At 49.9% G+C, this 24,287-nt stretch overlaps 2 protein-coding genes and 1 long non-coding RNA gene across 5 annotated transcripts in view; 2 read left to right on the top strand and 1 right to left on the bottom strand.

The window, feature by feature from the left end:
- LPO (lactoperoxidase) overlaps positions 1-5,899 on the top strand; it is a 36,593-nt gene extending 30,694 nt beyond the window's left edge. The window contains exons 10-13 of one of the 3 annotated variants that reach the window (XM_032498419.1): positions 2,837-3,089; positions 3,951-4,124; positions 4,784-5,021; positions 5,208-5,899. In XM_032498419.1, the coding sequence (XP_032354310.1) occupies positions 2,837-3,089; positions 3,951-4,124; positions 4,784-5,021; positions 5,208-5,415 (873 nt within the window). In that variant the 3' untranslated portion in view covers positions 5,416-5,899. The remainder of the gene's footprint in view (positions 1-2,836; positions 3,090-3,950; positions 4,125-4,783; positions 5,022-5,207) is intronic. The other 2 variants (XM_032498420.1, XM_006181410.3) reach the window with 2 other exon arrangements.
- A 1,390-nt stretch (positions 5,900-7,289) lies between these two features.
- On the bottom strand, positions 7,290-17,665 carry MPO (myeloperoxidase). The gene is made up of 13 exons (XM_014556523.2): positions 17,360-17,665; positions 17,134-17,227; positions 16,631-16,806; positions 16,283-16,406; positions 16,060-16,189; positions 15,766-15,972; positions 14,602-14,920; positions 12,625-12,785; positions 10,699-10,954; positions 10,070-10,240; positions 9,044-9,281; positions 8,098-8,312; positions 7,290-7,377 (listed from the first exon to the last, which is right to left on the bottom strand). The coding sequence occupies exons 1-12, from the start codon at positions 17,433-17,435 to the stop codon at positions 8,105-8,107; spliced, it is 2,160 nt and encodes a 719-aa protein (XP_014412009.2). The 5' UTR covers positions 17,436-17,665; the 3' UTR covers positions 7,290-7,377; positions 8,098-8,104.
- On the top strand, positions 14,621-19,171 carry LOC116669272. The gene is made up of 2 exons (XR_004326613.1): positions 14,621-14,804; positions 18,932-19,171. It is a non-coding gene; the product is annotated as an uncharacterized LOC116669272 (long non-coding RNA).
- Positions 19,172-24,287: the final 5,116 nt, after the last annotated feature.

Raw genomic sequence — 24,287 nt, 5'->3', positions numbered from 1 at the left:
TTCAATTTTTTAATAAAATTCTACTTCTTTGCTGAGATGTTCTGTTTTTTTCATTTGTTTCAAGATAACATAATGGATTGTTGGAGCATTTTTATGACAGCTGCTTTAAAATCTTTATCAGATGATTCCAACAGCTGATTCGTGTCAGCATTGGCATTAGTTGATTGTCTTTCCTCACTCAAATTGTGGCTTTCCTGGTTCTTGGCCTTATGAGTGATTTTCAGTTGTATCCCAGACATTTTAGTTACTATGTTAGGAGACAAGATTCTTGATCCTGTTTAATTCTTCTGTTTAAGAATGCAGTTACTCTATTTAGGTTTGGCGTGTAGGTTCTGGCATACTTTTGTGGGATTTAGTTCCAAAGACAGTTTAGTTTCCTGAGCCCTTGCAACGGCATCCTCGTCTGCTTCATTCTTCTGGTGTTTCTGGGGTTTCAACTCAACCCCTGTTGACTCTGTCTGTAGGGCAGGAAGGTACTTTCCTGGCTCCCTTCTGTTGCTAGGCAATCTTCTAGAGGATCAGAAGCCACTGCACCTGAGTCTCTATGCCGATGGATGAAGAACAGAAAGACGGGGCTTTACTGCTGCAGGCAGATCAGACCATTCACCAGCCTGGGTTGTGTATCAAGGGCAAAGATGGCTAATGGTTTGAATTGTGAAGTGGGTTTGGGGGCTCTTTGCTAGGTCCCTGCTGAACTTCCCCTGACCCAGTCCTCTGCAGAAAGAGAGAGAAGGCTTTTTATAGCTTCTTTTGTCTATTCCTATTGGAGCTTCCAGGGTGCCAGCTTCTCACGGACCCAGACTAGGATGTGTAGGAGCTCATCTTATTGTCATTCCTCAAGTCCTGAGGTTCTTATCCAGCCCACCTTCTTTCCAGCTTTTAGAGTCTATTTATTGTTGTCTGTTGAATAATTTCCAAGGTTTTTAGTTCTATTTAGTGGGGAAGACTAAGGAAAAATGAGTCTACTCCATCTCATTCTGGAACCAGAAGCACGTGCTCTTCACCATCGAAGAGATCTATTTCCATTTATTTCTTAGAAAAGTCTCCAGAATTCAACATTTATTATGAAAATTTTAGACTCAGAAATCTTGCTGCTAGAGATGTTTGTAGGAAATCATTCAAAGAATTAAAAATATCTACATAAAGACTATCTGAGTTGAGGCTTATATTCGTTTGGTTGAGCTGTCATAACAAAATAATGCAGACTGGGTGGCTTACACAACAGAAATTTATTTTCTCACAGTTCTGGAGGCTGGAAGTCCAAGATTCAGCAGTTAGCGGGTCTAATTTCCCCTGAGGCTTTTCTCCTTGGCTTGGCCGTGTTCCCTCTGTGTCCTCACATTGTCTTTCCTCCATGCATGCACTTCTCTCTTCTTGTAAGGACACTAGTCTTATTGGATTAGGGCCCCACCCTTATGACATCATTTAACCTTAATTACATCTTAACTGGCCTTATCTCCTAATACAGTCCCACTAGAGTGTTAGAGCTTCAACATATGAATTTGAGGGAGACACTGTTCCACCTGCAATGAGGCTTCTTGGACTACAGGAGGAAGAAGCCCACTCAGACTAGTGCAGGTGTTTTGTATTGGCTCACCCTAGACAAGTGGAAGCAGGTAAGGGTTTCTCCTGGAACCCCTGGGCAGGGACTGTAGTTGGGCCTCAGAAAGGGTTAAAGCCAGAGCCTGGAAACCATCTGGAATTAGGGCAGCTACTCTCGCTCTGTCTCTCCCTCCTCTCTGCTCCTCTCTTCACTTCTCCACTCTCCTTCTCTGCAGATGGGTTTTCCCTGCTTTTCTGCACATGGTAGGAAATGACAGCGCATATCACCCCATCTGTCCCTCAGATCAGGCGCCACCAGAAACAGTCTAGGATAGCTGCATTTGAAATCTAAGTTCCTGAGAGAGAGAATCTGACTCACCAGCCTCGTCTGGTGCCACAGCTGAGCCAGTCACTGTGGCCAGAGGCAGGGGTCTGTCCCCTGCTGACTCCCACAGCCTGAGGAGCAGACTGCCTGCTCCAAGGATGACATCCCTAGATCTAAGCTGCTGAAGAAATGGGCAGCAACCAAAGAGTAAAACAATAAAAAAAAGGACCCACAAGTGCAAGAGAATATCATACACATTTAATTATATAATAGTTGTGAGCTAGGTAGAAATGTGAGAAACTTTAAGTGAAAAAGCAGAATGCAAAAGCATGCATTCTCCAGGATTACAGTTATGTAAAAATAGGTATCCTGTAGACAAAGATTCGAAAGAAGAAACAATTATTATAATTATTGAGTTAAGTGGTGGCATGATTTTTCCAAATTTTCTCACTTTATGTTAGTTCATTGTTTTGAGCAAAACAAAATGAAAAACAGATCTCTCTGCAGTGCAGCATTTCTTTGGGAACTGGAGGTTGAATGAACTTTCCTTGGTTACCCTGTGAATCATTCCTGTGGTTCTTCATTCTACTCACCCTGGCCTATGGGGAAAAGTTTAATAATATGACTTCATGATGTTAAAGTGATGCATAAAGACTGTCACTTTAGCTTCAAAGTCGTAAACTTATAGCAAAGATGGCAAAGAGAGTACATCTCAAGTGCCAAATTAAAGTGACTGATTGGTAAAGCCTACATGGAGACAAATTATGAACGAGCAGCAGAAAGTACGTCGTGATCAATTAGCAATGTCTGCCAGGGTCATAGGAAGGGGAATTGGACACATGTGCTATCCATTAGCCATCCTTGATTTTTGACCAGTCATCCCTCTTGGCTGGAGCTTCTCTCCCACCTCACTCTGCAGAGGTTTACGTCTCCTCCTGCCCTTTTCTCACAACTCGTTTTCCCTTCCAGATTATCACCTTTAGGGACTACCTACCCATTGTGCTAGGTGATGAGATGCAGAAGTGGATCCCTCCATACCGAGGCTATAACAAATCTGTGGATCCCCGAATCTCCAATGTCTTCACCTTTGCCTTCCGCTTTGGCCACTTGGAGGTCCCCTCCACTATGTCCCGCCTGGATGAAAATTATCAGCCATGGGGTCCAGAACCAGAGCTCCCGCTGCACACCCTCTTCTTCAACACCTGGAGGATAGTCAAAGATGGTATGTCCTTTCAGGGCAGCACCTGGCTGTCTCACTCTGCAGCCTGCTTCTAGGGAAACCTGGCTTGGAAGTCAGACTCCGTGCACTTCCTGTGTGACCTTGGGCAAGTGAATTCACCCCCTTGAGCCTCAGTTTTCTTATTCGTGAAATGGGGACAATAATAATATCTATCTAACTAGGCTATACAAAAATTGAAATATATGGATAGAACTTAGTCTGCAGTGGTTCCTGACACACAGAACATGGTCACTAAATATTAGCTATTATTCTTTCCTTCCTCCTCTGACCTTAAGTTGCCTCCTCTGCTTTCTTTCCCTGTCTCAGGCTTCTCTGATTGCTGTAGAAAGAATGCATGGGTCTGGTAAATAAACTGCTCTTTCTGCCTTCTCTACAGCTTTCCACCTCCATTAAGTGCCAAAGGTTGGACACAGCTCCCCTTAGGATTCCTGGGCTGGGCTGTAATGAAATTGGCTTTCCTTAAGGCCTGACAAATCAGGGCATTTGATTTCTGCCATCTCTTCCCATGCTGCACAGTTCCTTGCGGGAACATATGGCAGGAGAAGGAGCCAACTCTCTGAACTAGAGCTTGGGAAAAGGTCCCTGAGGCTGATGCTCATGCCATCATCCCCGGAGTGCCCCCTTCCCTCCACCCCGAAGGTGTGCAGTCTGAACTGGACCCCAGCCCCCAGCCCCCAGCCCACCCTGCAGGCCACAGCGGGCTCTTCCCTCCCCACTTCCAGCCCAAAAGGTTCAGTTAGCTCTGCTTTCACCTACGAGAAAATGTCTGGTGGAAGGGGCAGACAGCAGTGGAAGATGTCCCCAGCCTACCCCCATCCCCATGAGGGCCTGGTCTCCCTGCAGGTGGAATTGACCCTCTGGTACGGGGCCTGCTGGCCAAGAAGTCCAAGTTCATGAGTCAGAAGAGAATGATGACGGGCGACCTGCGCAACAAGCTCTTCCAGCCCCCTTACACGATCCACGGCTTTGACCTAGCTGCCATCAACATACAGCGGTGCCGGGACCATGGGATGCCCGGTGAGTGGGCCAGGGGTCCAGCCATGCCTGGGGAACTTGTGGCTACTTTCCAGGGTTCCTGGGGACTCTCTTCTATAGCCCTGAGGCTCTGATCAGTTTTAAAACAGAAGACCAAGATGCCCATTTTTAAAACTTACTTTGTTCCTCTGTGAAATGGAATCTTCCATTCTCCCTAATGCAGAGACCAGAAAACACATCTGGTACTATCTTTGAGCTCCTCAGATGAAAAAGAAATCAACAACTGACTTCTAAAACCAGTTTTAAAGCCCCGAAAATATTAAGAAACGGATCATAGAGGGAAAGCAATGATTATTGGACCTTCTTAAATGTAGTACTTATGAGCCACACTGCCTGGGTTCAAATCCCAGCTACACCTTGTCTAGTTGTGCGATCTTTGGCGAGTTACTTAACATCTCTATTCCTCAGTTTACATATTTGTACAGTGGTTGGAATAGTGCCTGGACCCAGAGCAAGCCCCAAAGAACCTACTAGCCCTCTCTAGGCTTCAGTGCCACAGTATAAAACAGTGGCTCCCTGCCTACCCTGTCCCAGAGGCTGCGAATCCAGACTTTCTGGGGCTGATGCAGTGGGCGTGTCCCCCAAAGAGACTGTGGGCAAGAAGTCCCTGGGATGAGACAGCTTCAGCCTCTCTGCCCTAGGGTACAACTCCTGGAGAGGCTTCTGTGACCTCTCACAGCCCCAGATGTTGAAGGAGCTGCACGCAGTGCTGAAGAACAAGAAGCTGGCTAAGAAGCTACTGGATCTGTACAGGACCCCCGACAACATCGACATCTGGCTAGGGGGCATCGCTGAGCCCCAGGTTAAAAGGGGCCGGGTGGGGCCTCTCCTGGCCTGCCTACTAGGGAGGCAGTTTCGGCAGATCCGAGATGGAGACAGGCGAGTGACCCCACCGTGGGGAAGGCGGGGAGGGAGACCCTTCTCTGCAGGGGGCGTCCTGACATCCTGCCTGAGGACTAACTCCAGACCTCGGCATGGCCCCAATGACCTCGTTCCTACCCTTTGACAGAGTTGGGAGGGGCCCACAGCTGGGCTGATGGAGAAACTCTGCGTCTGTCTCTGCAGGTTCTGGTGGGAGAACCCTGGGGTCTTCACTAAGAAGCAGCAGAAGTCTCTACAGAAAATGTCCTTCTCACGCCTTGTCTGTGACAACACCCACATCACCAAGGTCCCGCTGCACCCCTTCCAGGCCAACAGCTACCCTCACGGCTTTGTGGATTGCTCAGCCATTGATAAGTTAGACCTCTCACCCTGGGCCTCAGTGGAGAATTAGGGGCGTGGACTCCACACTGTGCAGTAAAGCACCCTTTGGTCCGCGATGCCATTTCAAGCAAGTTCAATGACCTGGTCCCTTAGAGCACCACACCCTAGTCCCAGCCCTTCTTTCCAGCAGGATCTCTCTACACGCCCCAGCCTCGCTCCAGCCCAAGGCCAGCCTCTCTGGCCTCTCCAGCGCTTCCTCTTGAATCCCACTGCTCCCACCCGCATTCCCCCATCCTCTCTGCCTGTGGAAATCCTCCTTTCTGTCAAGACTTGGACCACTTGAGATGCCTTCCAGGTATCTCCCATCCTCTCTCCTAAACAAGTCTTGGCTGAGGCTGTGGTCTTTGCACATGTATCTTTCCTCCTGTCCCCTTGAATTAGATTGTAAACGCCTTGATCCAGGGACCACAGCCTGCTTCTAAGTGTGTCCGGTAGCCCCCAGCATGGTGCTTGGCACCCAGTAATTGCTCAATAAACTTTGCTGATTGACTACAGGCACTGGCAATGACCTTGTTCCCCTGGAAGACAGGCCTGGGAATCAATGCCAAATAAGTAACTAGATGTTTACAGTTCAGACGTGTCTCACCACTAAGAGGCGTGTGCTTGAGTCTGTGGGGTGAGAGGGCACGGTTTGGTGGGATTTGCAAGTGCTCTTAAAGAAAAGGGGGAGGCAAGAGGCTCCTGGGAAAAGAAGCCAAGGCCATGGATGGGCAAGAGAGGGCAGTGCCAAGGGGTCAACAGGGAGGAGATCCAAGCCTGGATCCCCCCAGAGCTAAAGTACTTTCCCTTCCAGAGGCCCTTCAGGGAAATACCCTCTTCTTCTAGGCCAGTCCTTGAGCCTGTGCAGCCTCTGATGGGCAATGGGCGGGCAGCTCCAGAACATCCCTAGTGCTGCTGCTCGATACATATTCATGAATTCTTTAAAAGTGACCCTCCTGGGTCAGCCAGCCGGGGACTTCGGATCCCCTGACTGGCAGGGAGTGGGTGGGAGGCACTTAGCCCAGGACCCAGAAGACCGGGGCTGCAGCCCTGGCTCTGGCACCTTTTCTTCGAGGCCTCACATGAGTCCCTTAACCTCTCTGAATGCCCCTTTCACCATCAGTGAACCGGAGATGAGCAATCTGTATCCAGCTACATGGTGAGATGCTAATATATCTGCCTGGGGTGCCTCAGGGTACCTGAGCCCCAGCATCCTGCATACTTTCAGGTGTGGGTGCCCCTCCTCAAATGTGGGAAGAAAGGAGGGAATGGGGAGGGGACCCATCAGTCATTTATAGGGATCAAGTTCTAGGCAAGATTATTAGGGACATACCCTCCCTCCCCTCCCTCAGCCCAGCCATGTGCTGCTCCTGTCTGGGAACCTGGCCACATGAAGGTGGGAGTGAGAAGGAGTCAACTGTCCTGAGGGTCTCTGAATCACTGTGCCAGCTGCAGGGGAGCAGGACCCAGTCGTGCCCTGTCATCTGGGGAGGGAACTACCTTCCCATCACCCCCCAGCTCTTTCTCTCTCCCAGGAAAGCTGTGTCTCCTCTATTTCCCAGCACCTGGCACAGGCCTGACATGGAGTGAGTGGGTAGCAAGTCTTTACTGGAGCCATGCATGAACAAAAGCGCTTGGTGACCACAAGTCCTGTCCTCTGGGGTGGTGCGGGTGGAAGGTGACGGAGGAGGGTCTGCTAGGTTTGGCCTGGCACCTAGGCTTCTAAGAACTGACTGCCTTCCATATAGGAATCAGCCAGAGGAGGACTCCTGGATGCCCTGACCTCCAGTTCAGAAAATGAAGGGCCCTGAGGCACAGACCACCCGTGTTCAAGTTCAGAGCCCGGAGCAAGCCTCACACTGAGGACCCAGCCCCACTGCAGACTCAGACAGAGCGAAGGTCCCTATCAGTGGTGCTTTATTAGAATAATCATCAGGTACAAACAAAGGGTACCAAAGGGCCAATGGGCCCTAGTTCCTCTCCAGGCAGGCTCCTGTGAATAAGCAAGAGAACAGGGTAAGGAGGCAAAAGGGGAGCCATGGACTGAGCCTGACTCGCCTGGGCTCATAACTCAACCACCTCGCGCTGCTAATGGCCGTTCCTCCGGGGGTCGCTGGTTCACCTCTGCTGACCAGGGACACTGTCAAGCTGTAGGGTCCACGAGGGCCAGACACGGTGTCTGACTTTTCCCAAGCCTAGCACAGTGACTGGCAGGGGGTAGGTGCTCAACAAAGTACTAGAGGATGCAAATGGACCCGCTAAGGAGGCACGACAGCTGTTATTTACAAAGAAGAAAATTCAGGCTTAGCGAGGTGGAGGAACTTGATCAAAGTCACGCAGCTGGTAAGCTGCAGAGGCAGGATCTGAACCCAAGCAGTGCGGCTCCTGAGCACGCGCTCCTCACCAATCTGCTCGGCTGCCTTCCATACACTTGGCATAGACACAGCAAGCACACACTCACGTAAATGACACGTATACACAGCAAACAAAACACTACCTGTGCTCATAGGCAACACACACATGAAATGCACACGCATACACGTGCGCGTGCACGCACACACACACACACACACACGAGTGAATGTCTAGTCATTCATTTCTTCTGTCGGCTGGCACCCAGAACAGGGATGGGCTCACCCAGGGAAGGGAGATCTCTGTTTCCGACTGGCCAGCCCAGGTTGCCCAGCCTTTACCTCACCCTGCACCCCCTTACCCAGCCTCTAGTCCCTGTTCCTCCAGGGAGCCAGGTCCAAGGCAGGGAGTGTACTGCAGTTGACAAAGTCCCGAGGGAATGTGTTGGACATGAAGATGTTGTTCTTGGACACGACAGTGATGCCTGTGTTGTCGCAGATGATGCGGGGCAAGGAGATCTTGGCCAGGGCCCGCTGCTGCTGCGTGCTGAACACATCCTTGTTCTCCCACCAAAACCTGCATGGGAACACCCACGGCCACTGTGCCCGAGGCTCTCCTGGGCTGGGAGGGCATCAACTGGCCAGAGCTGATTCTGGATGCAAGAGGACCATGCAGACAGCAGCCCTGCAGTGCAGGAGAGCTCCGGGCTCTCAGGCAGCCTGGGCGCTTTCAAACAAGTAGAGCCCCACTCATGGCTACCCAGTTGCCTATCCCCTGCCTCCAGGGCACCACTAATGATAGGCAGGGAGCCAGGCCCACACACGCTCACCAAGCCCTGTGCCCTGGCCCTGGGCTATATCCACAGGGTAGAGAGAAACTTGGGAGTGCTTTATAATTTGTCCACCTTTTCCCCGATTTTCCTAAAAGCACAATACAGGTGAGGTGAGAAGTGGCTATGAGAGATACATGACAGTGAAACGACAGTGGGAGAGGCGGTGGGGAAGCAAGGACGGGACTGTTCCACAGGGCCAGGCAGCGCCATGGCTGCGCCCTGAGACCCGGAGCAGTGACTGGCGTGGCAGCGAGGTCTCGCTTCCCTCCTTCACAACCAGGCCCAGGTCCCTCCTTGCTACACCATCAACAGATTCAGAGCACATTAGGGGTGACCTGGAGGCTCCCCGGAACACACTGGGAAATCACGGACTCCTCCTAGCCCTTCCTTTCTCAGGAGGAAGAGGGGCCCCCAGGGGGTCAGGGACAGGCCCAGAGCCGCACAGCCAGCCTGAGCCGCTCAGCCGCCTCCTCACCGATCGCCGTCCCGCAGCTTCCTGAACTGGGTCCCGATGAGGCAGGCGAGAAGCGGGCCCACACGGCCTTTGCTCTTCAAGGGCTCAGCCACGCCGCCCATCCAGATGTCGATGTTGTCAGGTGTGCCATACTGGGCCATTAGCTTCCTCGCCAGGTTCAGGTTCTTCAGCACCGTGCCCAGCTCGCCCACTGTGCTGGGCTGCGGGAGCCCGCAGAAGCGCCTCCAGGCATTGTACCCTGTATGCGGGGAGGGGAGAGGTGGCTGTGGGTGGGTCCCAGTTAGCCCACCTTCCCAACACACCGAGGCCACATACAGAGGTACACGTGAGAGAGGAGGATATGGAGGGGCTGCCACCCCACTGTAAACCCCCAGGGAATTCTGAACCCTTAGCTCCAGCCTCTCTGGGAGCCTGAGGACAGCTGGGTATCTCCAGGAGCCTCTCTGTCTTCCCCGTGCCCTCCCACCCTGAGGTAAATCCTTAATTGCATAACTCCTGCTGGATCCAAGAATAGGAGCATCTCCTTGCCCCTCTGGAAATCTCAGACTGTGAGGGGCACAGTTTGCCTCAAAGGATCAGCCACACCAGCTCTCCCATATCATTGGGGTTAGGCTGATCTGGGTTCAAATTCCAGCTCTGTCACTGATGAGGCTGGAGACCCCGGGCAGTTTCTGAATCTCTCCAAGCCTCTTTCCTCACGGGTGGACTTGAAGTGACAATAATCTCTTCCTCTCAGAGTTCAAGTAAGATGAAACAAAACAAAATGTAGTAGAAACAGGTTTTCAGACTAGGGGTGGGAGGGCTTGTTGTTGTTGTTATGGTGATGCTCCAATTTGGAGGGTTACAGCAACACAAAAGGGGTGAGAGGAGCTGGAAATGGACCAGGGAGAGGTACGGGCCTGAGCTGGGATGGCTTCCTAAGAGCAAGGCTGGTGGGCGCGGGGCTGGGCAGCTAGGGACACTGGAGACAGCAGGGCCCTGGGCGGGAAGCGGGGGAGGGTCAGGGGGACTCCTGCAGCCCCTCACCTGGGAGGCCATGGTCCCGGCTGCGCTGCATATTCAGAGCGGGCAGGTCCATCCCAATCCTCATGACCTGCTCAAACAACCGCTCCCGGATCTCATCTACCACGATTTGGTTCTGGCGGTTCAGCTTGGCAGGGGTGGCCATGAGGCCCCGGAGGATGGGGTCAATGCCACCTGGGGCAAGAGGAGCCAGGGTGGGGGAAGGATTTGGCTCAGTTTCAGAGCTGAAATGGAGTAAGGTAGAACCAGGGGGATTGCAGAAGAGGGCTGGGCACTTGTGGCTCCTGGTGCCACGGTGTCCCCAGGGGGCAGGTCCTCGCTGGGGCATTGAGGTCTTAGGGAATCATGCCATTCAGACTTGCAAGGTTGCCATGCTCCCAGACCCTGGCTTCCTGAGTCACTGAGAGTCACAACCCACAGGAAGGAGCCAGCTCCCTAAAAGCCATCTCCACCCCACCCTTTATTATTAGATGGGCAAGCGGAATCAGGTGAACTGAGGCTGGAAAGTCAGATCAGGTCCCTAAAATAAGAGGGAAAGAGGGTTTATTCCGCCCGAGCTTGCCGTGACCAAGCCTGCCCCCACCCCAGCCTCGGCTGCCGGCTCACTCACTCCTGGCCTAGGCCCTGCTCACCTTCCAGCACTACCCTCCAGCTGGCAAAAAAGACCCTGCTGAGCGGAACACGGGGGTTGGGCTGCATAGGCCGGTACCGATGGTCCAGGCGGAACATGAAGGGTTGGATGAGGGTGTGGCCATAGCGGAAGGCGTTGGTGAAGACATTGGCGATGCGAGGGTCCACCGAGTCATTGTAGGATCTGTACTTGGGCAGGTACTTCCTCATGGCCTCTGGCCCCAGCACCAGGGGCAGGTAGTCCCGGTAAGTGATGATCTAAACAAAAATCACCCCTCCCTGCAGATTCTCCGCCTGCTCCTGGCTCAGGGATCCCTTCCTCCTCTGTAGCCAAGGATTTGCCTCCCACAGCACTGGATCTGGGTCTCACAGAGTGGCACCAAGAGGCAAAGACAGGGCTCTACTGCTTGCCTGCTGTGTGACTCTGGGAAAATTATTAACCACTCTGAGCCCCAGTTCCTCAAATGTAAATTAAGGGTAATTAAGCTGCCCTCTGCCTTAGAGGATTAAATGACAAAAGGCTTTGTTAGTCCCTGCAATAGCTCCCTTGCCCTGGAGTTACTAACGTCTCATTTCTCCTACTAACTTATAGCTCATTGAGGACAAGGGTTGTCTCTCATTTCTCTTGAAATTACTCAGTGCCCAGCAAGTGCCTGGCTCACGGTGGGGTTCAATAAATTGTCTGTAGAAGGAGGAAAGGCAAGAAGGAAAAGAGTCTCCCTAGGTGACTTCTCCCAGTGAAAAGGGCCATGTCCTGGATGACTTCTCCCAGAAGAGATGAAACAGTCTCACTCTAGATTCTAGACTCTAGAATCTCCTCTGAGGCTTAAACAAATCTCACTCAAGTTCTTAATGCAAATCAAAAACGCACCAATGGCCCTTGTAACTCTCTCCCCCGCAGAATCTAGGAATAGTAACAAGGTGGGGGCCAGGGGCGGTGTGTGTGTGTTTGTGTGTGTGTGTTTGTGTTTATGGCTTCAGGAGAGGATGGGTGTGCTGAAGCAGCACAAATTGGAGGAGGGACCCAGGAACACTGCCCGGGGACAAGCAAGGATAAGCGTTGTGGTCCACAATGGGACGGTTGGTGATGGCCGGTGACAGGGGTTGGTAAAAGAATTTACCAGAGATGAGGGAGGAAATGATAAGGGAGTTTGTTAAGGGTACGCTGCCATAGACAACAGCAGGCCACAGAGATGAGAGGTGCCTATGTGAGCGCCGAGGGCCAATTGTTGGAGTCTTCTATAAGGTCAGGTCACAAGGTGACTGATTGGCTTGTGCACAAGTCTCTGATTGGCTGTAGGTGAAGTAAGAAGTTTAGGGTCCGTGAAGGGACACCGGGGGTTTATGAGTCTGATAAGGTGGGCTGAAACAAGCCAGTCCTGAGCTACTGTGAGATTAGGCACTACCTAGGGCTATTAGTTTGTTAGGGGAAACATGCCCAGTAAAGAATGTGCTTTATCTGTTGAGGGATCACAGGCAGACATCTGAGAGCCCAGGAATGGGGGTCATTGGGCTTTGAAGGATGTCAGTTGGCCCCACAATAAGGAGAGTAAGGAGCTGTGATAGAGCCATAAAGAAGGGGTGTGTGTATGTAAAGAAGCCAAGAGCGACAATGAAACAAAGGAAAGGAGAAGCATTTACTGAACAGCTATTGTGCCAGGCACTTTAGTCCCACCTGTTTAAACATCCCAGTACCATTCCTGGCGGACAGGAAAGAAAAAGGGAGAGAAAGCCCTCGAAGGAAGGGACAGAAAGCAAGTGACACTTGTCGGGCACTTAGGATCTGCCAGGTATTTAATCCTCACAGTATCATAGGTGAAGAAACTGAGGCTCATGAAGGTTAATTTGCACAGCTAGGATGTGGCAGAGGAGCATTTGGATCCCAAGTCTGCCGAGCCCCAGCATCACCGATGCGCGGGACTGCCTACCTGGACCATGGCTCCCACGATCTTCCGGGCTTCCTGGTAGAGCCTCTCTCCATCCCAGCGGGGGTTCAGGCGCTTGAGCTTTGTGGCCAGCCGGTTGTGCTCCCGCAGTAATAGTGTGTGCATGGAGGTGAGCTCAGGCATCTCACTCGAGCGGGAGTCCCCTTGGGGATGCAAAAGCTACTGTCAAGCTTAAGACCTCCCTCCCAAGCCAAGGCTTGAAATGCCCCCTACCCAGCCCTCCTCTCCACCCATCTTTCCACACCATGCTCAGTTTTCATCTCCTCTAGAAGGTATCCCCTGATGCCCTGGTCCACCACGAGAGCTTTGCCCCTCTTTAGTGGCACTGCTGGTTGAAAATGTTCATTCAGTAGGCATCAGATCTAACACGTGATTTGCCACTTTCCCATATGTGAGGACCATGGCTTGTGCCATTTTGTGTCTGACCCTCCTATCCAACATACACCTAATGCCTGGTACAAAGTAGGAGATCCATGAACACTGTCTGGCTGACTTATTCTCTTGACTCAGGAAAGTCCAAAAAGTAGCATGCATGTTGGCTCTCCCTATTTTTCTGCCCATGCCAGACGCAGCATATGATCACAGCCCTCTCTCCTGCTAAAATTGGATGCAGCCTCAAAATCCTTCTCAACACTGGACTCTAGAAAGCCGCTACCCATTCTATGTACTGATGTGCAGCTTGATCGGGGGAGGGGGCCAAGGCACAGGATGTTTGAAGTCCACACCTGAGACTGTCCAGAAGAATCAAGTCAGACCCTCTGATCCCTCCAGTCCTCCCCTAAACCTCCTCTGGAAGGACCAGAGGTTTAGGGCCAGGCCCATTCCTGCAGGACACTGGGTTCAGTCCTCCCCAGGTTCTAAAGTTTGGTGGAAGGAAATTCTCTGAGAGCAGATTTTCCATCTCACAACCTGCCAACATGACAATCCAGGCTGAGGACATGTGGCTCAACACCACGTGGAGGCTGAGGAGAGCTTCTCTTCTACCACTCACCCCAGAAAGTCCACCCTGGTGTGACTTTTTGGGGGGAGTGTGGGGAGGTAATTAGGTTTATTTATTTATTTCCTTTTTTTTTAGAGGAAGTACTGGGGATTGAACCCAGGACCTCATACATGCTAAGCACGTGCTCTACCACGTTGAGCTATACCTTCCCCCCTCATCCTGGTGTGACCTTGATCTCCTCTCTGCAGTCACTGACTTTGATCCTCTTCCCTAAGGCCTAGCCACTGGAAGCCACCAAGAGGAGAAATTGGGAGGCCAGAGAGAAGGGCCTCAGACCCACTACTGGTCTACATTAAGAATCATTAGAAAATTTCTGGGCATGGCCACCATCACTGCCCCAGCCATATTCCTAGGACTGCCAGTTGTTCACATCGAAAATCCCACCCTCTCTTATTATAGGGAATCAAGGTAGATAGGAGGTGATATTCTGGAGCAGCTCTGTCCAATATAGCTTTCTGCATTGATGAAAATGTTCTGCATGTGAGCAGTCCTACATGGAAGCCACTAGCTATAAGGCTATTGAGCACTTGGAACGTGACTAGTGCAGTGGAGGAACTAAGTTTTTAATTTAGGTTGATTTAAATTAACTTAAATGTAAATGAAAATGGCCCTGTGTGGCTAGTGGCTACCATATTGGATACTGTGGTCCCTTTAGTTTCCTCTCCCTAGAGGACTCAACTCTCCTCGCTCCCAGAGCCCAAAGGGAAAGAGAGGGACAGATGGACAGAAGATCCTTAGCCATCCCTGAGTCTCCTTCTTAGGTCTGGGTTTTTGGTTTTTGTTGGTTTTGGTTTTGCCTTTCTGGCTCATCCACCTTGTTACCAAGGCAACTGGATTAATCTGAAGTTGGTGAGGAGAGTCTCTCTAAATTCAAATCTACAAGCGGCTTGCAAACAGGCCCTCTGTGGCTCCAGCAGGGGGCACCCCTGTGTCAGCCCAGGTCCCCGCCCAGGACTGACCTGCCAGGAAGCAGGGGATTTGCGCGGAGCGGTTGGTGAGGAGGCAGGGGTCATTGTGCAGGGTGTCGAAGGGGAGCAGGGCCCGCCCATTGTCTTGGAAGCGGGTGTTGACGGCCAGCAGCCCCAGCTGGTTGGTCTGGTTGCGCAGCCTCATGGCCAAGGGGTCCTCGCTGCCGTACACCATGCTGGCGTCCACGAAGGAGGTGAGCGCGTTGATCTGGTTGCGGATGGTGATGTTGCTCCCTGTGCAGGCCGGGCAGGAGCGGAAGAAGGGGATGCAGTCACGTTGGTTCTTGATGCGGGGGTCATTGGGGGGGATCTGCAGCACAGAGAGAGGCCCGGCGGGCTCACCGAGGGCAGGGACAGAGGTCAGGAGTGGCTCTCCCCCGTCCACCCTCCTGAAGGCCTTGGTCTCATCTTGGGGAGGGGGTATGGCCTGGAGCCCAGGACCAGAAGGGGAGACCCAGATATCAAAAAGGAGTTCCTCAGAACTTCTGGCCCCCTCAGCCTGCAAGGAGACCCCTCAAGGCCCACAAAGATTGGTGGGCCTGCGGTTCCACCAGCAGAGCTCCTCTGAGCTGGGGGGTGATGACTAGGACGTTGACCTGGGGGATGTGGGGCCCCCTGGAGGTGGGCGGGCCAGTCCTCTGACCCCTTCCCCCCAAACCTGCTTTCTCTCCTCTTTTCTGTGTCTACTCCTCCCTACTCTGTCTTCTGAATCTGGTCTTCACCCTGCCGGCCTCCTCTTCCTTTTCCGTTCCTCTCTCGTAACTGTCTCTCTACCCTGTCCCTTTCCTGTCTTGCACTCTGGCCCTGTCTTTCTCTGCCTCTCTCTCAGATTCTACTTCCTTTCTCTCCTCCTCTCTACTCTGCATGTGCCTCAGCACACCAGTCCGCTCTTGGCCGGCTCCAAGACCACAATCCAGGATCTGTGCGCTGTGGGCTGTGGGGAGGGAGCCCTGTGTGGGGAAGAAAGAGGACTGAGCCTGGGGCACCTGCAAACAGAGGTTGGAGGGACAGTGGGAAGTGGGCAGGGCCAGCCCTACTGGGGAGCTGGGGAAGGAAAGCTGGGCACCGAGGGAGGTGGCCCCTTCCGGACCGATGCCCCCTCATCCACCCCAACCCCTGACCCAGCAGGCTGGGGGTGGGGCAAGGAGGGAGCACCTTGAGTGGGAAGCAGGGCGGCTGCTGCAGGCAGCTGATCTCGCAGTTGAGGCCAGTGAGGAAGGAGACGCGGGCGGCTGGCTCCGGGGTGAAGTCGAGGTCATGGTCCAGCAGCTGGCCCCACTGCATGAACATGAGCGAGCGCTCCTGGTCCGGGGTCAGCTGATCCGTGGGGAAGCGCACGATGTCGTTGGAGACAGCGCGAGTCTGCGGGACACGGGGAGTCAGGGGGCTTGGACACCACGAGGTCTTGGCCTCCGTGGGGTCTCGCCCCCTCCACGGGCCAGCGCTCACCAGGGGCACCTGGAAGCCATTGCGCTTGACCCCGGGCGTCCAGCCAAAAGGCAGGGAGAAGCCATCCTCGTACTCCGCCGGCAGCCAGCGCACAAAGGCCCGGTTGGAGGCCCCCAGTGTGGGGCTGCGCCTGCAGGGTGGTGGTGAGAGAGGACAGGGCGCTGACACCAGCTGGCCCCGGGCTGCTGGGACCCTGCCCTGAGTCGTTTTGCAGAGGCTGCACCTGTTGTTGCACTGGCCAGTGATGGTTCGGTACTTGTCCTTCTCTGGGCACCTCACCGCCAGGTCCTGGTAGGCGCAGCCACTAGTCTTGGAAAGCAGATTAAGCTGGACAGGCGTCAGCACATCTGTGGGCCAGGAAAGTAGGGCGTGGGTGGTTGCCGAGCCCCACCATTTTCTATCCTAGGCTGAAAAGCCTTGGTTGAGGGTGTAGTCTGAGGACATGGAGAAGATGCCAGGAGGCCCCTGAGACTCCCTGGAAGGGGGTGTTGGGGGAACTGCTGGGAGATGGCTGGAGTCACTAGGCGGGGTCACGAGTGGAGTGAGGGGCTGGGTTGTAGGGGGGTGGTACCTGTGACGTTGAAGGGGCCTGGCCACAGGGACCGCAGCTTCCTCTCCAGCAGGCCTAGGGCCACGTGCAGGTAGTCAGCAGCCCTCACAGCTGTCCTGGTGCCTGCCACTGGCTGCTTGAAGTAGGACAGCAGTTCCATGGGGCTGGCCGAGCCACTGCGAAGGCGCTGCTTGATGCTGATTGGCGGAAGGAGGAGTGAGAGCCAGAGAAACCAGGCAGAGACACTCAACAGAGCCCCAGCCCAGGCGAGGGACACGAAGGACAGTGTAGGCAGACCCACTGTCAGGAAGCAGGTTTCTCATTATAAACAGGGTATGGACCTGGGTATCCAGAGACTAGGCCACAGAAGGCATGGTTTTAAAGATGTTCTCACACCCAGAGACATAAAGACTGACAGACAGACAGAGGGACCCATCCCCACCCACAAATTCCCTGCTGCCTGTTTCTTCCCTGAGAGGTCCAGGGTAGCCTTGTCCAGAGCCCAGCAGTGCCCGGCACCCCACCTTTCCCGCCGCTCCTTGTAGGCCTTGTCCACTAGCCGCTTGGCCTCCTCCATGCAGGTCAGCACCACCGAGGTCTCCACTTCCCTCGGGACAGCTGCTCAGAATAGGGATCCCGAGGTCAGGAATGGGCCCAAAGTCCCCATCAGGTCCCGGAGCCCAGGTGGAATCCCTGAAACTCAGAACCTCCCCCAGCACACCATGTTTTCCCTTCTTTCTGAGCTATTACCTGGAGTGGCACCCCCAGAGGGCTGGAGCGTGGCCAGACTGGCCAGGAGCCCTGCTAGGGCCAGGGGCAGCTTCATTCTGCAACAAGACCCCAAGCCCAGTAAGTGTCCAAAGGCCACAGTGCATTTGGGAGAAGAGAGCCCCACATCTCTCCCTTCCCAGGCCCCTCACTCCCACCTTCATACCCCAGCACCCCCTCGGCAGGTTCTGCCTACAGACGGAGTCCGGGACCCCACCTCCAAAGTCCCAGTGCTCCACCTGGCATTGGCATCCCCTCTTAGCTGAATCTGGGCTTTTATGTCTTCCACGCTGGGGGAGGGGCAGGGCAGAGGAGGCCCGCCCCTGGAGACTGAACTCTCCTCCCCCACCGGAGCTGGGGTGCACAAAAGAGCTCCCTGAGATCAGAGAGATGGGCAGGAGAAGAGGGACCAGAACTGTCTCCAGTCTTTGAACTTAGCATCACCACCCCAGAGTTTCTCAGCTCCCCATTGTGTGCCTAGACTGGTGCTGTCCCCAGGGAGTACAGACAGTGAAGCCTCCTTCAAAATTCTGATAAAACTGAGTATCCAGGTTTCCTTTGAAAGGGACGAAAGTTAGGAACCAACAACCTAGGGAATTATGGGAAGCAGAAGATGAAGGGGAGACCTGGAGTGATGATGGCCAGATCAGCCTCTGGGCACCGTCCCCCACCCCCAAGTGTAACCTGGCCCCTGGGGCCGACCCTGGTGGGCAGCCCTCTATCCTTGGCGAGGGCTATAGGGACAGGAAATCTGGCTGGGGACCGTTGGGCTTCACAGGAAAGAAGACTCTGGGGTCTATGGGCTGAGGACCAAAGTAACTTCCTCTCTATGACTGCTTACCCTCTTTCTTCTTGGCTTTTGGTAGGGGGCTGTCTTCAACACCTCCACCATCTGCTCCCAGATTTCAGGAACCAGGAGAGAGCAGGGCTGGTTGTGGTTAGTGGTCAGTTAGGTGACACAGCCCAGGGCCTCTCAAGGACAAGAACAGTATAATTAGAAGGATTTTCGTTAAACTTTTGAAATAGAAGAGGGAGACGCCTTGAGGACAACTGGCAAAGGGCCTGCCATTCTCAGGCAGGAGGAGTGCCCTATCACTAATGACTGTGTTTGTCCACCTCCCTGGGCCCTCATCAGGCTGGGCACGTGTCAACTGTGTCTCCCATGTCCTGTTTGGTCTAACCACACCTCCTACCTCTAGCCACCTTCCAGCCACTCACTCCTGCCTTCTATGCCCAGACCACATCTTGGCCAAGGAACAAGGGGCAGTGACATCTTCCCAGTGTGCCCAGGGATCCTGGCACCTGCCAGGAAACAGAGCCTAGGGGCCCACGAGAGAGGAGGCCTTTCTTCCAGCCTTGCTCTGCCAGTGACTTGCTCTGTGTGAACTTGGACAAGTGGCTTTTTGTGAATCAGTTTCTAGAATTTTATAAGATTTTGAAGATGCTTCTTTTTTAGTCCTGTAAGGAGTATATTTCCATTCATGAAATGTTAGAGAATAAGTAAATAAAATATTTACAATCAAGTGACCTTATGGGTAATTTTTTTCTTTCCAGGTTTGTCGTTGTCTTTCACGTAAATAAGAAGCAAGAAGGAAGATAATTTCCCATAATCCCACCACTCACCAATAATCTCATTTCATAATTTGATATCCTGTATGTAGATATAATATGTATTTTAATCAGTGATAAGAACATACTTTAAATATTGTTTTACAATCCACTTTTAACACTTAATTTAGCTTGGACATCTCTCTATGTCAATAAATATAGATTTATTTCATTTTTATGTCTGCATAATATTTGTATGAAGTACTATGATTTAATCACTAGTCCTCCCTTGTTCAGTACTGGGGTCATTTCCTATTTTCACTATTATAAGCAATACAAGGATCGTTATCCATGCAGTTAAATCTCTAGTTGCATCTTCAATTATTTCCTTAGGCAAAAAGTCCTAGAAGTAAAATTGCCACGTGTTTGGGTATCCAAATTTTTAGGGCTTTTTTTAAAAAAATTGTCAAATGGCTTCATGAAGATTTCACCTCATCCTCCCATCAATCATGTGTGGGAGCACCTGTTCCCCATCACCCTCATCGACGCTGACAATTAGGGTCCTTTTACTCTATTAAGGGAATTGTCAGAGCTCAAGATGAAAGAGACATTTAATACAAGCCCCTCATAGCACAGATGAGAAAGACGGAGGCCAGGGAAGGAAGCGGCTTTGCCTAGGGCAGCGGTGTGGCGCAGTTCAGAATAATATAGCAATCAGGTCTTGACTTAAAAACCAGTGCTTTTTACCCAGTGGCCTCTATGCACTGATTCCTGACCTTTAGCTTGGGTTTTTATTCAACTAGTGTGTACTCACCTCTTGCACATGTGCTGGCCCTTGGGTGCACTTTACTGAGCAAAGGTCTTGTCTTCAATGAGCACAGGAGTACGCAGACCAATGGCACCCCCAAGGATGTGCAGGATTGTGCAGGATTCCTTGGGAGCATTAGAGAAGGCTTTTTTGAGGAATCAGTGCTTGAGACTATCTTGAAAAATGTTTAGAAGTTGACCAAGTAGACATACAGAGGAAGAGCATTCTGGGCCTAGAGAATGACACAGCAAAAGCCTTGACACAGGTGGGCTTCATGCAGATGCTTCCAACGTGGGGGAGAGGGTAGGGCAGGATGAGGCTGAGAAGACAGGCAGAGGCCCAGGATGTAACACTCTTGCTGACCTACTGAGAAATTCTTGTCCTGAAGGCTCTGGGGAGCCATGAAGTCTTTGAAGCCCATGATCAGGGTTCCATTTTAGAATGCTCACTTTAGGGGAGAGTATAGCTCAGTGGTAGAGCACATGCTTAGCATGCAGGAGGTCCTGGGTTCAATCCCCAGTACCTCCATTAATAATAATTATTATTATTAATTAATTAATATAATTAATAATAATAATAAAGAAAATAGTAGGAAAGCTAACTTGGGCAGCCGAATGGTAGGTGCACCGAGGGGACAGGCCCCAGAGGCCAAGTGCCAGGCAGGAAGCATTGCAGTGATTCATGGACGTCAGGAGACATGCCCTGATTTTTCATGGGCGGTGATGAGGCAGTTTGAAAAACTAAAGCTTTTTCAAAGAATGATGTTAAAATGCCTTTCACTATCCATGTGGAGCGGGGAGAATTCTCAAGATGTGTAATCCCCAAACCACCTGCCTTTTGTTGGGCTGTGGGCCTGCATTTGTGTGCAGAAGTTCGAGATGCTCCGTGATTTTACCCTGTTTCTGACCAACTAAGAATGGCCCAAATGAGGTCACTCCAAGGCCGCCTGGTCTGTACTTCTGCTGATTTCTCATCTAAGCCTTATTGGTCTGGCACAGGTGTATTTGAGGCTCAAAGGGCTTCTCAGCATGCAGAGTAACCAGAAGGAGACCATGTCTGCCTGAGGAGGTATTTCAGACAAGCCTTGTCCCGCAGATAACCCGCTAGCTCCCCATCCTGGGGGTGGCCTCTGGAGGGCACTGCTGGAACTGCCACATCTAAGACTACAGTCCTTTGAGGGAGTCTCCCCACCCACACCCCTACCTTCCTTTCCCCCACTGACCTTCCCAAACATCCCCACCCCCAGGGTGAAGTCCAACTGTCTGTGGGATAACGGGCTCTCTCTGCTACTGCTTGCAAAACAGTTCATTCTTTCTTAACACTGTTTCAGTTGGAATTGCAGCCAGATTTCCTGTGTGTGTGTGGTTGGAGTGAAGGAGGCTTTGGAAGCTGGGGAAGGGACAGGGGCAAAGACACCTCTGACACACCAATTGCACCCAGCCCAAAGACCTTGTTTTCTCTCTCTTTGAAGTTTTAAAAATTAACTTTGAATTATGCAGGTAACTAACACCTGGATATGTTTCAAATGAAATTAAAATATCACAGATCACTTTGTTTGTCCGTTTATTTTTATTAAAGTATAGTCAGTTACAATGTGAAATATCACAGATCACTTTAAAGATCCCTCTAGATCAGGTTATTACACCATTTCCAACTACTACATTCCCCTCCCCCCACTGCTGAGCCATAAACGCTGTTGTCATTTTTGTGTTTGTCCCTCCAAATCTTTTCACTTTACATTCATTCATAGATATAGACCTGTGGGAAATATCCTTCCCCCTTTATTTTTTCCATAAATGATGTCACAGTGTACATACTGTTGAGAGGCATACGTCTCTCACGCAACCATACCTCTTGCAGATCTATCATGAACTACTTAGAGAACTATCTCACTTTTTTAACTGTTACCTAGTATTCTTTAGTTGAGTAACCTACACCTCCCATTATGCGACCATTCTTCTATTGATGGAAGTTGACTTTTCCCATTTTTCACTATTAAAAATGTTGTAGCAAGAGCCTCTTTGTGCACACACACAAGTGTTCTCCAGGGTAAAGACTGAGAGGTGGGCCATAGGTTTTGTGCATTTAAAATTTTTAATAGCGGGAAGGGTACAGCTCAAGTGGTAGAGTACATGCTTAGCATACACAAGGTCCTGGGTTCAATCCCCAGTACCTCCTCCAAAAAATAAATAAATAAGTAAAACTAATTACCTCTGCCACAAAAAATTAATTAAATAAGTAAAAATTTAAAAAAATTTTTTAATAGATATTACCAAACTGTCCTCCAAACTAAAATTCTCATAGGCAAAGATTGGAATCACATTATTGTGATTCTTATTTTTTTTATTTCCTCAATTAATAGTGAGATTAAGCATCTTTGTATTTGTATTACCTTTTCTGTAAATTTCCTGTGTTTAGTTTTGTCTATTTTCATATTGATAATCACTCTTTTTATTGATGTGCAAAATTATTATGTATTCCGGATAAACAGTAATCTGTCAGCTGTCATGTATGTTGCTAATGTTTTTTCCAGTTTGTCATTTTTCACTTATGTTTTTCATAGGGTCTTAATTTTGAGGTGGTTAAATTTATCAATCTTTTCCTCTGTAGATTTTCCTTTTCAGACTTGTTTAAGAGGATTTCTTCCTTTTTCAAAATCATAAACATATTCTCCCGTATATTCTTCTAATACCTTATTACTTTGATTTTTCACATTCAGATTGCTAAAATGTCTGAATTTCGTGTGTGTGAATAGTGTAAGGTAGAGGACTACTTTCATTTTTTTCCAAATGGATAACCAGTTGTCCCAATGTCTTTAATTGAATAATCTGTCATTTCTCCACTGAATTGAGACACTACTTTTATCACTGACCATAAATGTGTATCTATTTCTAAACTATTCTATTCTACTGATTTACTGTTTATCGATTCGTTTGTCAATATCTCATGATTACAATTACCATAACTTTCTAATGTTTTGATTTCTTGCAAGATAAATTCTCCTTCCTATTCTTCTTTTCCAAAAAGAATCTTCAACATTCTAACACATTTTCTTTCTCTTGTGAATTTTTTCCTGTCTAGTTCCATCAGAAATCCAAATGAGATTTTTATTGGTATTGTATTAATTGTATACATAAATTTGGTGACAATTGGCATCTTTATGACATGAAATCTTCTCATCCATGTGCATTCATTCATTCAGCATGTATTTACTGAGCAGCTCTGTGCCAGCACTGTTCTGGGCACTGGGAATAAAGCAATTAACAAATTACTTGCTCTCATGGAGTTTACATTCTTTAATAATAAAGTACATCATTTTATCTTTCTATCTTTATATTCTTCATTGAAATGTTATTGTTTTACCTTCCTGTTAGGTTTGTTCCTAAATACTTTCTTTTTGAAAAATGTATCCAGATTTGGTCTTTAAGTTTCTCCACAGAACTTATAAACATTCTCTTTCCCTTAAAAGCTTTCAAGGTAAGCATTTTTAAAGAAAAAAAATTTTAGTATGCTTCTTTTTGTTCTCTTTAGAAGATAGATTCATAGATCTGAAAAGCATTGGACATTTTTAACCTTCTGAAAGGTCGCACTCTTTATTTAATGAATAAGATTTTTAAAAATTTAAGTGAATATTCAAACTTACGTTAGTTTCAAAGCATGGTTCCCAAATTTGTTTAGGGTGTATGGTAAAGGTAAAGACAAGTTAAATTACATGATTATGCAAATGTCTAATGGTTATTCAGTAAACCCCATTTATACTTGTGGTTATTGGGGGTGGGGGTGGGGGATGGGTGGTAAGCTTCCATGAGACAAAGTTCTACAAAGTAGCACTAAAAATGAGAAGCCCTAAACTCAAAAGTAAAAGAATTCAACAGCATCTTTACCAATCAGACTGGTTAAAATTTAAAAGGACTGATAATGCCGGTGTAAGTAACCATGTGAAAAAATAAGCGTAGATTGGTTCCACGCCATGGGAGAGCAATTTGGCAATGGCAGTCGAAATCCAAAATGTAGACTTGCTCTGACTCAGCAATTCTACTTCTAGGAAGGAATTTTTCCTTCAGATGCATTCTTAGGAAAACAGAAAGATATCTGCACAAGGGTGTTCATTTCAGTCTCATTTGCAACAGCCAAAAGACTAGAAACAAGTCAAAGAGCCATCAAAAAATGTTGCCATATTGTGGTACATCCACCTAATGGTAATGTTTTATGCAGCTTTTAAAACAAATGAGGGAGGTCTATATGTAGCAATACAGAAAGATGTATTACTGAAGGAACAGAGCTAGTTAGAAAAGATTGTATGCAGCATGATGGAATTCATGCAAAACACACAGACACACATACACACCATGCACACACACGCCCACACCCATATCTTAAAATGCACAGATGGTTTGATCCCAGGATCAGCATCCCCAAAAATAAATAAATAAATATAAAAATGCATAGGAAATTCTAGAAGCAGGCACAGAAGCCTATTACCAGTGAGGAATGGAACTGAAAGGGCTGAGGAGGAGGATGCTTTTACTTAAAATCAATGCCCCTCGGTTTGAT

Source organism: Camelus ferus, chromosome 16 (genome assembly GCF_009834535.1).
Source record: "Camelus ferus isolate YT-003-E chromosome 16, BCGSAC_Cfer_1.0, whole genome shotgun sequence".
NCBI lineage: Eukaryota > Metazoa > Chordata > Mammalia > Artiodactyla > Camelidae > Camelus > Camelus ferus.
Note: the sequence above shows the minus strand (reverse complement) of the source record. Positions and strands in the feature narration are given on the sequence as shown.

What these genes read in the sequence shown, in the direction of transcription:
- MPO (XM_014556523.2), bottom strand. Translation starts at nt 17,435, where the DNA reads ATGAAGCTGCCCCTGGCCCTAGCAGGGCTCCTGGCCAGTCTGGCCACG. An exon ending in ATGGCTTCCAGGTGCCCCTG is followed by an intron (nt 15,973 to 16,059) that starts GTGAGCGCTGGC and finishes CGTGTCCCGCAG; the next exon opens with ACTCGCGCTGTCTCCAACGA. An exon ending in AATCCCCTGCTTCCTGGCAG is followed by an intron (nt 12,786 to 14,601) that starts GTCAGTCCTGGG and finishes TGCATCCCCAAG; the next exon opens with GGGACTCCCGCTCGAGTGAG.